At 41.6% G+C, this 12,765-nt stretch overlaps 1 protein-coding gene across 6 annotated transcripts in view; it reads right to left on the reverse strand.

The window, feature by feature from the left end:
• NFATC1 (nuclear factor of activated T cells 1) overlaps positions 1-12,765 on the reverse strand; it is a 109,350-nt gene that overhangs the window by 32,655 nt on the left and 63,930 nt on the right. For all 6 annotated transcript variants that reach the window (XM_088168475.1, XM_014877722.2, XM_088168483.1 and 3 more), the window contains one exon: positions 11,971-12,103. In XM_088168475.1, coding sequence (XP_088024601.1) covers positions 11,971-12,103 — 133 coding nt within the window. The remainder of the gene's footprint in view (positions 1-11,970; positions 12,104-12,765) is intronic.

Here is a 12,765-nt window from a genome sequence, read left to right on the forward strand (position 1 = left end):
GTAGGATCTGAATTTTTAGTTTTTACATTAAGTACATTTGAATTTTGCTAATGCCACATCCTAAAAAACGTTAGTCAGTCTCTGGCTACCAAGACAAACTGATTGTTCTAGACCTCTGCTTGCTCTAACCACTGTCTCAAATCATGCCCTAATTCCCTAATTGAGCTGTCATGTCCCTAAAAACTACCAGAATGTGGACAGAAATGATTGTCAGTGAGCATCAACTCAGTCATGACAAACACAGAGTTGCTTTCTCTGATCAGAGAAGCAAGATCTTTCTCAAATCGAAGTGTCTTTTCAACATTTGCTTTCTCTCTCAAATCAAAAAGAGGTGTCTTTGAAGCTTCTCCTACAACAGATGAAGTGCATAGGTAAAACTGACCCACTTTCTCAATCAGGAAAATTAAAAATAATAGAGCCAAGCTAGACAGATGCAACTCTAATGCATACAACGATTGAGTATGGATGCATAGTGGCATTTATCTTCTTTCTAAAAAATTTCTGGCAACACCAGAAAATGTTTTTCATAATATTCTAATAACCAATCCATTATGACATGATGTTAATAATGAAACATCTTTTCACAACTCAGCTCAGATACGTGTGTGTTGCAGAGTGTCTTGTATTTTTCTTCACATGTGTTTTACAAAACACATACACATTGTCCAGCCATTTGTTATGTTTATGTATGAGTCTTTTTGAGCCCCTCAAAACACACGTGTCCATCTGTACATATAAAACCTCTTTTAACACTTGCAGATTTTGTTGGTGGTGAATGCACTTCACTACCCTTGTTTTACAGTCCCCCAGCCCCTTGTTAACTTTGTTCCTTTTATGTTCTTTTACATGTAGATGCCTGCAACACTTGTTTCAAGATTTCTAGCACCCTAGTAAAAACAGGTCTATATACGTAACAGATGCACAGGTGCTGCTCAAGACAAATATGCTAGGTGTGATGGACTGTCATTGGATTTCTCGTAATCTTATTTTCACCAGCTTGTGTGCTGCACACTGGCTAGCAGGGCTACTAGTGCACTTGGTTGCAGAGAAGCAGATTCCAGGTTCAGTGACAGCTTTACAAAACCACTATCACACCCTTTAGGAAAATGCAAGACCGAAGAAACGCACCTAGATAAACACAGCAACTCAGATATTGTAAGAAAATACCTTTAACAAGTTCCTGAGCTAGCAAATATTCTCACATGTTTTACATTAGGTTCACTGTGCTAGCACTAACCACAGCACAGCTGGAAATATGATGGTTGTTGAACACTGAATTTTCCCAATATATCACTGTTATAGAAACACCTGTGCTAAATAATTCCAAGCTCAACCACTGGCAATACAACTCCAATAAACCCTGGAGTTGTCTGACTTGTTATAACCTAGGGAAGGGTTATAGCCCTGGTGGCAGGCAGGCTGGAGGCTTTACAGAAGGCAGGTTCCTGATCTCAGGCTGGCTTTTCATTGTAGCCCTTTTGCAGCACACCTTTGCTACCTGGTGCACCAAGCACTATTTTGCCACTTCAGGCCGAGCTTTTTCTTTACAAAAGCAATGCCATGGGGTCTACTTGGAGGTCTGATTAGCCTTCATGAATATTGTGAATCACTTTTTGTGTGTTGCTACACTGAAATGCACATACTACAGCCAGTGGAGGACCACCAGAAAGTCCTGCTCTGCACCAGGTGAAGGACTGATGGGTGGGAGGGACTCTATTCTACACCTGTTAGTCCAAAAACTCACTTGGACATGGCGACAGCAACCAAAGGCACTCCTGGTGCCTACAAATTCAGAGGGAAAACAGAGACTGGTCAGGGCTAGTCAGGGTTGTTTTGCTTTGAACTAATACTTTTGGGCATCAGTTATTTCATGTAATGGGAAACAAATTGTCTTTAAATGGACAAATACTACCTGCACTTATGCTTAGAGTTGCCTGAACTCGTTCAAATGAATTGCCTTTGTTACCTTTTTTGAAGTGTTTTTTTCAACACAGTAAAAAAAGTCAGCCCTTGCTCAGTATAATGTATTTTGTTTGTATGCTAATCTCATCACTAGAATAAGTATCACACCAGAAGACAGAAAACGTATTCCTGCTGAAATGGTGAAGGGATTTGTATCTGACTTTTCTATGTTTTGCCATCTGCAGAGCCATTAACCCTGTGTAGAGTGAGTGCTAGCATCATGCAGACTAGGACGGCAGCCACTCAACCCTGTTTTAACAACTGCAAACGTCATGAGGCACCAGTTTGGAGAAGGAAGGTCTGTGGGATTTTTTTTTTTTTTTTTTTTTTTCCCATGAAGAAACCATTACTAATGATCCAGATTATCTGGAATCAGACCTGTAAAGCTGAGCATGTCAGAAGAAACATAAGACATTAACATTCCCCCTTCCGGCCAGACCTCAACTTCAGTATTTATTTTACATGAATAACTGTAGTACTTGACTTGGGGAGGACACAATACCACAAATTGCTACATTACATCAGTTAATGGTTTATTTATGCTACTCTGTCCCATTACCTGCTTCTCCCCAGCCTATGTATCTTCAACAAACGGCATAACAAAGGCCAAAAATTTTTGCCAATGTTTGCAAACTCAACTCAAACTACCTGGAGGTCTGATCTGGTCATCTTGAAAATACTCTGATTGTGTCAAAAGTTGGAGTAAATCACCTTATATTAGTTCTTTGAAAGGGCAACTGTCTTCTTCCACCTTTCAAAGGACTTTAGGGGGCCTGAAGTAAGAACTATGGGTATTTCAAGGCACACTCCCCAAACCAATGCAGGAACAGCCTCTAACTGTATTCACTGGCTACCCACTTGCCATCACAGTGTCTGTGGTGTCACTCAAACACTGTAATGAGGCTACAAGGAGCTAACCCACCCTCGCCCACTGTCTCACTGACTTCTGGGACTGAGATGTGGTGGGCAGCTGCACCTGACTTAGAACAGGATTCAAACCTTAGTACCCACCTTCACTGCTTTCTCCTAGATAAGAAAATCATAGAATACCCTGATTTGGAAGGGACCTTCAAGGATCAAGTCCAAATCAGGGCTCTGCATAGGAGAACCTTGGGCAGTTCAGAGGGGAACCTTCTGCACAAGACAACACAGAGGCAGGACTGTTCACTGGCCAGCGGGGTGCTTGTGTTACCACTGATCTACTGCCTCATGCTTCATGAACTGCAAGTCTTTACCATCCCAGGACTGAAAAAGAGCCCTGTTATACATCCCTGTGGAGGCATGGTAAGCTAACACACATCCATTTCCATCGTGACTGACTTCCACAAGTGAGTATTTCACACAGGGAGATGCAATGTGATACAGACAGTACCACTAATTTTCTCAGGATTAGTATTTAACAGAGAACAGTATTAGCCTAACTAAATTCTAGCTCAAATATTTCAAATCTTGAATGACTTGGTAAAATCCTGCCAGCTAAAAGAGACACTCCTAGTCAGTCACAGAAGGCCTGGGCTGGCAATTAACTTCAAAGCCCTACCACTGTTCAGAACCTGCGAGCACTTCCAGCAGAAACAGTCCCTTCTTAAATCCAGCAGAGCCATACCAAATAGCAACAATTGCTCTGTCTCAGAACTGCTCCATGGTGCTGAGGTAGCACCCAATCTTGAAGACTCTCAGCTGGCTAGAACAAAAACCAAAAAACTGTGACTGAATTTGCCATATGCTGAGATTCGTCTATAATAAACTGCAGCAATGAGGCCAGAATTTGTGAAATTGTAAACACAAAAGATGATACTCTTTCTATGTATGCTCAGAAGCAATATTATTCATTTAAGAGTGCTGAAGGATCTGGCCCTTGCCCTAAAAAGGTAAAAAAGAAAGCAAGTTTGATACAGCGAAGTTTTAAATGCCTGTTACTTCACAGTGCATTAGGTCAGCTGACAGACAGTTTTAAACAGTCCTCGATTTTGAATATTAAAATATGACAGAGGTCACTGTTCTAAATTAGTCTGATAAGCAAATTAATTTCTAATTGGTTTTCAATGGTTTGATGATGCCTTCTTAGACTCTGAACTCATGTCATTATGTCATCTAATTTAATATGAAGTTCTGAGAACCACGTATTGGCAGCAGCCCTAGCTATAAATCAAAGCTTCTTACTCAGAGAGATCAGGGTTATGACATCATACCAAGGCACTGGTGGAAGACAATGGTCCTTCTGTGTATGTCTGAATCTGGGAGAAATATTTCAGCCAGTTTTGCAAGCCCACATTTAAATGAAAGGCCTTTCTAGCAGGTAAAAAGTTAATATATCAAGACTAGAAGTAAAATAATAAATCATGCACATTCAGTAAAGGGAGTCAGAAAGTGCTCAGATATAAACTATATATATTTTTTGACAATTCTAACAAGTGTGTGTTTGCTTTTGCACTTCAGCAATCCAGTTGGGTTTTTAAACTTTTTTTTGAGAGGGGGTATTAAAATATGTGAACTGAAAAAATAAAATCTTATCAATTAAACAGATGTCTATCCTGATTAACATTTAACTATCAAATCCCCATTTCCATGTAGTATTATCAGTGTACACATTATGGCACTAAAATATATTAAAATATATTTATTTTACCCTTAAGTTTGATTGAACCTATCCAGCAAAATAGCTCCCTTTTATGGTGCAGACTATGATGTAGTTCCCTGGCACCTGCACGCAGATTTTAGTTAAGAGTATGAAAATCAAAACACTACTTTTTTCATCATGTGCACACACACATTTCTTCAACTTCTGGACTAAATGTCTGGCAATTGGTAAGAATTTGGGATGAGACTTTCAAGGAGAGCTGAGGAGTCAGGTATCTAAATCTCCATTACTGAGTTGAGCTCTGAAAAGCTGTTTGTGTCTTTGAAATCCTTCCTTGTCAGTCAGTTTTGATACTGGCACACACCTTCAGAAGACACTGCACAGGTCACCCCAGCTCCTGTCACTGCTTTGCTGCTGGTCGGCCAGAGACTAATTTGGGATGTGGACACATCTCCATGTACAGTTTAGCCACTCTGGATCTGTGCAAAGACAAAATCCTGGCTGCTGCTGCTGGATCTTGAAGCCTCACCCTTTGTTCTCACTGTGGAGCAGCCAGTGCTGGGGAGAGGCAAGGGGCTGGCTGCCCTCACAAAACATAATCCCTGCTTCAGCAACACCCCAACAACAGTGGCTGAGCAAAACTTTCTGAAACGCCCTGCCAATATATGTGCAGCAGTGGCAATCTCAGTGACAAGGGATGAGCACTCAGTCCCAGGGATCTTGTGAGACCGTCAGCTACAGGGACCTGTGCAGATGCTGTCTGTGAACTTGGTGCTTCCCCAAGGCACCTATTAAACCAAAACATTTTTAAAGGTCAAGCTGCTACCAAGCCTTTCCTTTTAGTTACTAAATCCAGCACGTGGTGACTCAGACACAAAGGAAGCCTCTTGCTATCAAGACACTGCAGGGAGTACACGTGTGTGTGCAACTTTTATCTGCACAAGTATCTGAACTCACCCTCTCTTGCTAGTACACTACTACTGCTGCTGCTCATCAGGAGGGCTAACTCTAAGATATGCCTGTCTGTCTGCTCTTTTTGGGTTTTGTGTATAGATTTTTACAGGTTCAGATGAATATGTACAGTTTTACACAAGAATAGCTCCGGGGACATGGAAACCTTGTGCATACACCTCATCACATAATCTCGGACAGTGACATTATCTGATTGGGAAGTGCTTTCCAGTTAACTCATTTGCTAAATGCTTTTCAACAGCTGTTAATCTATTAGGTTATTCTACACATATCTATGAGACAGAAGATTATATTTGGTAGCTTGTTGCATGCCCTGCTAAACCAGATGGCAAGAAGTAAAAAGCAGGTTGAGTGAATTTTGGGTAGTGCTAGTACAGAAGATTATGCATTAGCTTTCTTTTAAGAGATAAAAATTCTTTAAAGGCAAATTTTTCCACCATAACATTTTATTAAATCCTATGGTGTTGAATAGGAAAATCAAGTGCTGTGGTATGCTCACTTGGGCTGCTCTACTGCTGCTTCCACAGTGTGATGCAGCACCTGGCTCCACGACTGCCTTCAACTGGAAGTTTAACTGTGCACAACACCCAGTCTGCACCAGCCAAGGCTTTCTATGTCACCTCTGTCAGATGTTAAAATCCACTGCGCTGAAGTCTTTTTTATGATGCTGCACAACATTAGACTGCCAGTGCTGACTTTATCCCAGCTTGCACATGAAATCACTGGGAAGCAAGACAAGGAGTCCTCAAAATGCTCATGCAGAGGAGTTCAATGACCAAAACTACAGGCTGGGTTTTTTTATCTGATGGGGAATATTTGAAAATTGAGGTACTGACAAAATACAATTGTATGCACTGGAAGTTAACTATTAGGGGTGATCACTGCTGATGGTCAGACACAGCCATGGGCTTCTACATACTGCTTGTCCACCCTTGCCTTTCTCAGGGCCATCACACAGGTGATGCTTTTTCCTGGCCTTCCAGGTGAAGATGGAGCACCACAGAGAGCCAGTGTTCTCCATATGCTTCTCCATACAGATCAAGACAGACTGTCTGCAGGTCAGATGCAGCTGGCTGGGCTCTGTCTGACTGCTGAAGATGGATGTCACCTGGATGAAGTGCGGGCAGTGCATGAAGCGTGGGCAGCTCCAGTGGGTACCCAGCACCTGAGGGTGCAATGCTGGTGATGCAACACATGCCTCCTCTGCTCTTCCACAGACCTCCCATGGCTCCTGAATGGGAGTGGAGGGGCTGATACACCCAGTGGTGATGAACTTTGTGATTGTCATAAACGAGAACAGGACTCTGACAAAACCTCATCTGCTTTTAGTTACTCTGTTAAATGTCAAAAGTAACAAATGAAATAAACCGTATCAGTGTATAGTGTAAAAATTAGTAACTGGGATTCCTATTTTCCCCCGGGGCCAACCTTTCACCCCATCCCTTCTGTTGCCCTGTCCTGCCATGTGCTGACTTTGTACATCCAGATGCTCCTGGGGATGAAAACACCCCCAGCAGGTCCGAGGCTCCAGGCCTGGCTCAGCCACGCTCCGTCCCTTGTTGAGTCACTGCTGAGGTTGTATTGCACCAGCCACCATTACAGTCCCTGCACAACATTACAATCACCATCGTTTTGCATAGAGGACAGGGCTAATCATTTTGCCAACCTCAAGCAGGAAAATTCAACAAATACTGAGAGTGAGAGGTGTCAGGAGACAATCAGCACAAGCCACATGCTGTGTCACATTAGAGTGGCAACACTTTGCATCCTCATTTCTGCTAAGGGGGCTGATGTCATCTTTTAACTCAGAGAGTGAGGTGTGGGCAGAAGGGCTGAGGTGAAACAGAGGCATGGCTGCTCAATGCATCCATGAGAAAAGTGTTGTTGCACCCATCTGTGTGGTGGGCAGGGGATAATTTTAGAGCAGAGATTTTAGAGTAAGTCAGGAGAATGCTAACAACAATGTGCCCTGGGCAGCACTCACCCTTTTCAGAGGTACACCAAGGGGTGGTCCTGTGAGGAGTGGGGAGTTGGACCTAATGATCCTAATGGGTCCCTTCCAACTTGAGATATCCTATGAGTCTATTCTACAATGTTAAGAGTTTCACTTCTGTGCCACTGGGCTGTAAACCACAATACTGAGGCACATCTAGTGACCAGAGGCAGGCTCTCAGCACAACTCCCTACCCACAGATTCAAAGGACTTCCATGCCCACCAAGGCACTGTGGCCAGGTTTTCAGAGGAGCTCAACATCTCAGAGACTTGTGCAGATGACTGCAGAGAGGCAAAGGAATTGCAGAAAAGCTGTCTGAGAGTGAAGGCTGTGCAGATGGAAATCTGGCCTTGTGGGGAGCGAATCACATCTCAAAGTAAAAGTTACCCAGAGCATCAACACCATTTTAATAAATACTAGAAGCAATGAAATGATCTTTTAATAATGCTTTGACAATTAAGAAGCCTGACAGAAAGAGAAACTGGAAATACTTTATCAACTCTTTGCAAAAGCATATTTTTTCATTACAGTAGAAGAAACACATCAACTTTCCTTTTTCCTTTTTATTAAATATTTCCTGGACAAACTAGCCTGTTTTTGGCTAGTCAAATATCACTGTATGTCTAAATAAAATTCAAAGAAAAGCTTTCCTGTGTTCAACATTCTTGATATCAGTACTTGTTGGATAACAGAAAACAGAGAGAGCATTCACTCCTATCAGCAAAAATAAGTTCTTGAACACATTTCCTCTATTTTTTTTGTACCTACTTAGAAGAAATCTAAACAGACAGACATCTAATCCTTATCATTCATTGTTTAAAGTCTTCTGAGCAGGAGAACTCCTTCAGCTTTCTTGGATGAAAACACAGGATTTGGAACCACAGCATACACGCCTGTGTTCTTCTTCAGACTCTCCGAGTTAGTTTTAAACCTGAAATGCAGTTTTCCAAAATGTTCTGCTACACAAAACGGAGCTGCATGGCCCCCTGCACAGAGCTGCAGCAGTGGAGGCACTTTAAAAGCTGAACATCCAAAGCTCATCATGCTCTGCTCAGACTCCTGACTGCAGTGTCTGCTCCAGAGCCTCCCTCCTCAAATTCTGATGGGATGTGGCAATGCAAAGTGCATCAGTACTTACCACATGAGCTGCAGGAATTAACCTGTGCCAGAATGGCATGGAGACTACTTATATTTCTGTGCCAGGCATGTCTGTGGAGGCGTCTCAAGAACCTACAGCCCGCAGGCTCCAGGACAAAACTGATATGAAATTGCTCAGTGATGTGTATCATTGAAGTAATACTAAAAAAAATGACATTACAGTCATTTTTGTACAATATAGGCTAATACAGGATTCAGGAGTTGCTCAAATTTAGCAGAGCAGTAAATCAAAATTGCAATTAAAAGTGGATTATGAGTACTTAGGTTTACAGTCTATCCCAAGCCAAAGACTTAAGCAAGCCTGTTTTCAAGACCTTGGCTCCTTTTGCAAAGCATCTACTTTCTGTTTTGCTTTGTTACTGAAACTTTTCATTTACAGAGCAGTAAGATTTTTACAGCAGTTTTTTTTTTTTTATTTCTGAATCAGAAACTCATCTTCACCAAGTAAGTCCCTGCTCTGCCAAACACCTGAGCTAACAGAGGGAAGGTACAATCCTGCCACATCTCCACAGCACGGGAGAAGCCCTGTGGCATCGAAATAACACTGCAGGAGATGGCAGCTTGAGCTGGCTGCATGTCACAGAGCTGTACTCCATGGGGATGCTATGGGACCATCCATGGGAGGTGGGATGCGTGAGGTCACGTGTCCCTGGATCCACTGGCTGTTTTCCCCTAGGGAATGAGGAGAAATAGGAGCTACAAGGAAAAACCCCCTACTGCCCCACGGTGGGGGTGGGAGCTGCACAGCGAGCACATGGCTCTCCCACTGGTCTGTGTGTGCCCACACCCGCCCCAGGAGCACAGCCAGGAGGCTCACACAATATTTAGGCTTTAGTCTACATTTGGTATTTTGCTTTGGCACAGTCCAGTTGAGCTGTAAAATATATGTCTGATGTGCATATGGAGCTTTAAAAGGCTCCCTCACACAGAAATACCTGCAAAACTATGGTAGGCACTGAAATGTAGCATTTGATTAGTCCTAAAGCACAGAAGAAGTAGCAGCTTACAGGATACTGTCTCATTTGTGTAAAACCACATCTTACACTTCATGATCACTCTGACATTTGCTTGTCAAAACCTTACACCTTCTCTATTTGTGGGATTTGTTTAAACAGCAGACAAAGTATTACCTGGGCCAAAATCATGATTATCTCATCTACATTTTTTTATACTGATCACCCAGTGGTTCTAGATTCAGGTAATTTTTTGTGCATGACCTAAACTTTGGTTTTCCACAATGCCTTGAAACAGAAAAAGAATGTTGTGACTGAAATCAAATGAAGCCTAAGATGACTCCTAGAAATACAGCAACATAAATGACTGATTCAATCACTGTACATGGTTTCTAAATACATAGTTGAGATGATTGTATCTATCTTTGAAAGGCATGATGGAAAAAAATACCAGCCACAGAAGGGCAACACCTTACAGCTGTAACACAGGCATTACAACACAAACATAATAGAAACATACTATATTATTTATTCTGATGATTGCAGAAACATATTCACTTTTACCACTATTATGGGAGAGGCTGCAAAGAGCACAGCATGTTTTTCAATTATCTTTATGCACTTATACATCTGTATTAAGAGAATGTGAGTGAAGAACCAAACAAGAATAGAAGGAATATTTACTAGGAATACCTGCTTTCCTTTACCCTACCCTGGTGTTACATATTTTATTTCAGGTTTCCTTACACTGAAATGAAAAGATTTCACTAGAATTTAAATTGGTATAGCAGACTAAACAAGATTCCTAATGTTTTCAACAATTACCATAATTAAAGATGTCTTTGCAGAATAAAGCCTAGGCTGGTTCTCTGTTGTCACTAGGTCTGCTGTCACTAGGTATGCATTCCCATCTCTTCACATCAAATGAAACATTAAATGTTCCAAACACATTATCACAGAATAGTGATAGCATAAACCAACTCTGCAGGAGTGGACACTATTCCCAGGGTTTAGAATACAATGGTAAAAAGGGCCAATGTATAGGCTGGAGGGAAGATGCTGCTTAATAAACAGCAGTTAAGAAAAGGCCTGAATCTTAAATATTTATGAGGATAACTTGGGTGACAAGGCAATACCTGATTGCCTCTACAACCGATTTTTGTTGCTGAAAAGTGTTTTGAAAGAGAATAACAACTCTTTTTCTTTCCAATTTAAGAGATGAACAGTCGTTAAATATACACAGACATCCCCATTGGGAATGAAGTTTGCATAAGTAGGCTGATTCAGTGAAGCGTGGCTACACTGAACATATGCAATAAGCACTCTGTTGCCATGTCAAGTTTCCTGTACTCTTATTTTTAATTTAAGTCCTGATAAAAGTGCACGCACACTAACCGAGGGAAATTCCAAATGTGTACTTTATGGGATTTCACCTACAAAAAGTTAGCATGTTGCTTCAAGTCATGTGACACGACCTGAATATTGTTTTGTTGGCATTTCCCACAGAAGGATTATTTCTGCTTGGAAAGTCTACAAAAAAGCATAGCTTAATAATTTTTTCTAATTCCTCTTCCTTCCCAAACAACAAAAACAAAACAACAACTCTTCTCTTTCCTAATTTCCCGCAAAGAGTGTTCTCAGTATTATGGCCATTTCAAATAATAATTTTTAAAAATCTAAATTTACTAGCTATTAAAATCTTCATACAAGTCTGCTTGGAATTCAGCTATCATGAGTGACCTTATTGTCACTTCACAGCTACCAATATAAGCTAAAAAAAAAACAAACTAGCACACGTTTCTGAACATTTCCCATCCATGAAGCATTTTACCTGGAGCACTCTAATCTCTACCCACATTGTCCATCTCAATATTCACCTTATGCAAGGCAGCAAGGTGAAAGATGACTGCAAGGAGAATCCACACACCACCTCCAGCTCAGAGATGCTGATGCCTCCAGCGTGCTCAAAAATATTGTGGTATGATTTCAGAAGTGTTATTTGAATGCAATTTACCCTCTGGGGTGAGAACATCAGACCAAGGGTTGGCAGCAACTTAGCAGAAAGCTCAGTGCCTTCACAAACATCTGAGTTCATGCTGTGGCTCTTCAGCTCCCAAAAGCAGAAGTCATTGTTTCAACAGGTCTCTGCCACCAGTGCAAATGGAAATAATCTGCAGAGGTGGTCTCTTGTGTGGGCAGCAGAGACAAAGGCAGCTCTCCTGGATTTATTCTCACTCTCATAGAACCAGGCACACTTCCAAAATATTCGAATTACTAAAGAATTATTAGAACCATGTATCATCATTATCTCTCATTTTTACTAGCAGAGATAAGGAATTTGTTTTGTTACCATTAGCAGGAAGATAGGTGAAAAGCTGGTACTGGCTTCTCTTTCTTTTCCCGTTGCAGACATAGAAGTTGACCTGAACAGGGCTGGTAATTCTTTGATTGCGGAAAGGTGGTATCTCGACCACCAATGAATTCTGCAAAAGCAACAAATCAGAAAGTCAAGGCAGAGCTAAGGCAGTCTAGCTGTACAATAGTATTGAAGTTAACCCCCAAGAAGGAAGAGAAACACTCTCTTAAGGGAAACTGGTGGGCTTTGTGGGCAAGGATGGCTTCCCACCAACCCCAGTGCCCATGCCAAGGATTCTAGAAGTAGGGAAATTATTTTAACATGGCTCAGATCTTTACAAAATCACTAGCCTTCACTTCTTCCCTTTGGACAGCAAATATAATACTGCATATGGACAAGACTCTTTCCAGCCTGCCTCTGTCAAGAATCTGGGACACAATCAAATTGTGATCTCTAACTCAGCAGGAGAAAGCACAACGGCTCATTGGCAGGTCATCCCTGAACCTAACAATATTTCCTTTGAAAGGCATTAGGACAGCATTACTCAAATATTTCCATTTTCCACAGTGAAATATGCTTTCACATAACAACTCAGGAAGTTTTAAGCATGCTAGCTAGCTTCTGTGGATGGGAGATTCACTGTTGCAAGCACCTCTAGTGCAACATGAAAAAAAGCTGAAGAAGATCTTCCACTGTCAGAAACCAAATGCTCCAGCACGGGGCTAAGGAATGACTTAGCTTCTAGGGCATCAGCTTACACATGAACAGCAAATCTGCTATGACCATCAA

This window comes from Sturnus vulgaris, chromosome 1, assembly GCF_052056855.1.
Source record: "Sturnus vulgaris isolate bStuVul1 chromosome 1, bStuVul1.hap1, whole genome shotgun sequence".
In the NCBI taxonomy this organism is placed as follows: Eukaryota; Metazoa; Chordata; class Aves; order Passeriformes; family Sturnidae; genus Sturnus; species Sturnus vulgaris.